This window comes from Clupea harengus, unplaced genomic scaffold (genome assembly GCF_900700415.2).
Source record: "Clupea harengus unplaced genomic scaffold, Ch_v2.0.2, whole genome shotgun sequence".
NCBI lineage: Eukaryota > Metazoa > Chordata > Actinopteri > Clupeiformes > Clupeidae > Clupea > Clupea harengus.
The window spans coordinates 1-4,000 of NW_024880978.1; the positions used below are offsets into that span (position 1 = coordinate 1).

The following is a 4,000-nucleotide window of genomic DNA, read 5'->3' on the forward strand; positions in this document are numbered from 1 at the left end:
GCATTGCCCTGTGCACATGTATTTGGTTATACCTATATGACCACTATGGTACAGACCGGCATACAGCGCCATCTGCTGCTGAGTAAGAGGCATTACTAATCACGTTTTCTCTCCCCTCTTGCAGTTAGATGCCATAATGAAGCACTCCTGGTATCAGTAAGTGGCAGTTACTGTTGTACGATTTCAATATATTCATTGATCCCCCTTTTCTGTCTTTTAATCTATTCTAGTTTTGGGGGGTTATGTCTGTTATGAATCTGTGTGTATTTACAAATGTGAATGTACTGTATGTCTGTGTGCTTGTGTTAATGTGTCATGATCGTGCGTGTGTGTCTGTGTGTGTCTGTGTGTGTCTGTGTGAATGCCCACACCTATGTGCTCACGCGTGTGTGTGTGGTTCATCCAGAGCGGGTCGTAGCGAGCCCTGTCCGGAGCTGCCGACCCCTAGGCGAGTGTGTGTGCCCCAGATCGTCTCTCTGACCGAGCTGGACCCAGATGTACTGGAGAGTATGTACTCACTGGGCTGCTTCAGGGACCGCCACAAACTCACCAAGGACCTGCAGTGTGAAGAGTGAGTGACCTCTGCCCCTCTGTCATCCTCCATCTGTTTCCCTCTCTCTCTCTCTCTCTCTCTCTCTCTCTCTCTCGTCTTTTAGTCTTTCAGTTATGTCTTTGTCTGACATCTCCCTATGTCTCTATGTCTCGCTCTCTACCTCTAACGCTGGTGTTTCAAGAGTGAGAAGCTTCTCTCTTTCCATTTCTCTCTCTCTGTTCTTTTTTTCTCCGTGTCCTGCATGCTCTGACATTCTCTTTTTGAAGCGCCAGGAGAACATGACTTATGAGTCATCTGCACGTCAAACCAGGCAGTGCTGTCAGACTTTGTCTCAGACTGGTTCTATATTTATTACAGGTCTATTTCATACAGATTTAATACTAATTTTGTGCTGTATTGTTTGTAATATATATTTATGTAGTAAGGATTCATTATTTATTTATTAAAAAAAATGTAATATGGTGTTTTGGTTTTGATAAAGAGTTTCCAAACGCAGGTAATAAACTAAGTAGTGTATTATGATCTAAAATGTGTGATGTGAAACATTATGTGAAATATTATGTGGTGTATTGTCACACAAGAAATGGTTTCTTCTGTTTGGAGAACTCCAGTTGTAGTCAGTAGAATTTATAATTCAGAGTACAGAGTCCATACAGAGTCCAAAAAAAGTCATATTTAGTCCAGAAAACTGACCTCGTCTGTCTTCTTCCATATTAGAGAGAACCAAGAAAAGATGATCTACTACCTGCTACTGGACCGCAAAGAGCGCTACCCGACCTATGAAGATGAGGATCTGCCACCCAGAAATGATGCTGGTGAGTCTAGATCTTCTTAAGAAACTAGTGACAATCAGTTCTCTTTGTTTTCTGAACCCGTGTGCACTGCACTATGGATAGGCGCCTTTCCACAGAACTTGTGGGATTTTGAAGTGCCTCGAACGTTAAACATGAAAGGCCCACGGCTCGGTTTTTGTCTTTTGGTTTGCCAACGCGGTGCAGGAACTCCTGGACCTACACGTCAACGTGCTCTTAGATTGCGGCGTCAATTCCAAGCACAACAAAATAATGATATAGCCTATTTCTCCAGCGGCAGCACCAACATTAGACCATTAAACATGAAAATTTTTCTAGATAACGGTAGGATTATCCCAAGGTCGAGTTGAATTTTGCCATAAAGTTGCTAACATTAAATGAAATGGCTTCACGTCAGCTGTAATGACTTGATAAATGAAGATACCAGCACCACTATTTAAAGCCTATATTTCAGCTGACGTTTTGCCCATTGTTCTGTCAGTGAAGATAACCTGAACAACTGTGGGCTATTATTCATGTTGCTATGGCTATTCCCCGCGTAACCCCCGGAAACAGTCCTGTTGGTGCAGTCCTATATGATGCTATTGTAATCTGCATCTTACTGTGCGTGTCATCCCATGGATTTGGTGAAGTAAGAATGATTATTTATGAGACGTGTGTTTAGATATGTGGGTCTTACTGGCGTGTGCCATTGTGGTGTGTGTGTCAGTGTGCTTGTGTGTGTATAATGTGTGTGTATAATGTGTGCACTCTCCCACAGATCCGCCTCGTAAGCGCGTGTGCCATTGTGGTGTGTGTGTCCGTGTGCTTGTGTGTGTATAATGTGTGTGTGTGTGTGCACTCTCCCACAGATCCGCCACGTAAGCGCGTGGACTCCCCTATGCTGACGCGCAGCGGCCGCTGCAGGCCCGAGAGGAAGAGCCTGGAGGTGCTGAGCGTGACGGAGCAGGGCTCACCCACACCCCCACGCCGGGCCCTGGACACGTCCGCACACAGCCAGAGGTGGCGTGCACACACACATACACACACACACACACACACACACACATACACGCACACACTCACACACACACACACACACACACACACACACGCTAACTCTCTCTCTGACACACACACACACAGGCGTACAGTTCCACTGAAGCGTACGCTTCCACTGAAACAAACCTCATCTTGACAGTAAGTTCTAGTGTAAGTAAGATGACCCCAGGCAAGACATACATATCACATATGTGTCCTCATATGCAAAAACACATACACATTCACTAATAGTACACACACGCACCCACTCTGGTACACGCATGGTCTGAGTAATGGCAGTTAAAGCTCTGCACAGTCAAGCACAGTCATACGTGTTTGATGCAGGGTTCTCTTGTTTTGTTCCTGTGTAGGTCTCGTTCCGTCAGCGGAGCGTCCACCGGTCTGTCCTCCAGTCCGCTGAGTAGCCCCAGGGTGAGAACCTGTTGGTCGTCCGTTTTCTTTCTTAGTTTTACAACACACCAATGAACATGATTACCTTTCTGTAAATGAAATGCTAAAGTTCAGTGAATTCCAGTAAAATTGCTGAGTGATTGTGCTGTGCAATGAAACCACGCTGTGCTATTTCTCGTGCTGTCGTCCTAAACCTCGACACGTTTTTCTTGAGGACCCATAACACCAGAGCCCCTTCCCCCCTAATGTCACATGACATGTCATTGAGTGATCACTCGCACTCTTGTCCAGAAAACACAGACCCGCCTTAGCTTTAGTCACGCTAGCAAAGCCCTTCCCTAGTCACGCTTCACGCTCACATACACAAGACCATCCATGACTTCTTTTTTCATGTCACACTGCCGTCTCATAACCCATTACCATTGCTTTCTCTTTCTCCATCCTCCACTCCTTCACCACACTCCCTCCCCCTTTTTCTTCCTCTCCATCTCACCCCACCTCACCCCCCAACCAGAGCCCTGTCTTCACCTTTAGCCAGTCAGAAGTCGCCACGGCCACCAAACCAGGAAGTGGCATCGGTGGAATTGGAGGCGGCGGCGGCGGTGGTAGTATTGGTGGCAGTGGTGGCCTCGGCGGCAGCAGCAGCACCACGCCCCGCCCCCTCCGCTTGCACGAGCCCCAAAAAACGCAGACCCTGCCCCACAAGGCTCCCCCCGAGCGCCCCCTCCTGCAGTCCATGAAGTCCCTCCCCTTGCACAACCCCCCGTCCCGCTCGCCCTCCCCGTCCCCGCTGCTGTCCCCGCTCCCCCGCTTCCTCTTCCTCCCCTCCCCCTCCTCCGTGCTCAAGTCGGTGACTAAGACCCTGTACCCCCTGTCGCAGGTGACGCCCCAGGGCTCCCCCCTGCCCACCCCGCTGGGCACGCCTGTGCATCACCCCCAGCACCCCCCTCCCACCCCTCCCTCCTCTTCCTCCTCCTCCTCTTCCTCGCGCGCCGAAGGAGGGGGGGGCGTGGGCTCGCTCTCCCTCACCCCGCCCTCCAGCCCCGGAGGGGGCGGCGGCATGTCGGCCAGCAGCTCCGCCCACTGGAGGACCCGCCTCAACTCGTTCAAGAACAACCTGCTGGGATCGCCCCGCTTCCACCGCCGCAAGCTCCAGGGTGAGGAGACCGGGGAGCTGCCACACGGTACCTCCAGGAAAGCTACA

The 4,000-nt window shown here is 49.9% G+C and overlaps 1 protein-coding gene across 1 annotated transcript; it reads left to right on the plus strand.

Annotated features, from left to right (window-relative positions):
• Positions 1–124: 124 nt before the first annotated feature.
• LOC122132749 (serine/threonine-protein kinase BRSK2-like) lies at positions 125–3,980 on the plus strand (the record flags this gene model as incomplete). Its single annotated transcript, XM_042707331.1, has 6 exons — positions 125–156; positions 407–571; positions 1,271–1,368; positions 2,217–2,367; positions 2,757–2,817; positions 3,311–3,980. Coding segments are annotated over 6 exons (1,177 nt in total), but the record flags the coding sequence as incomplete, so codon positions are not given.
• Positions 3,981–4,000: the final 20 nt, after the last annotated feature.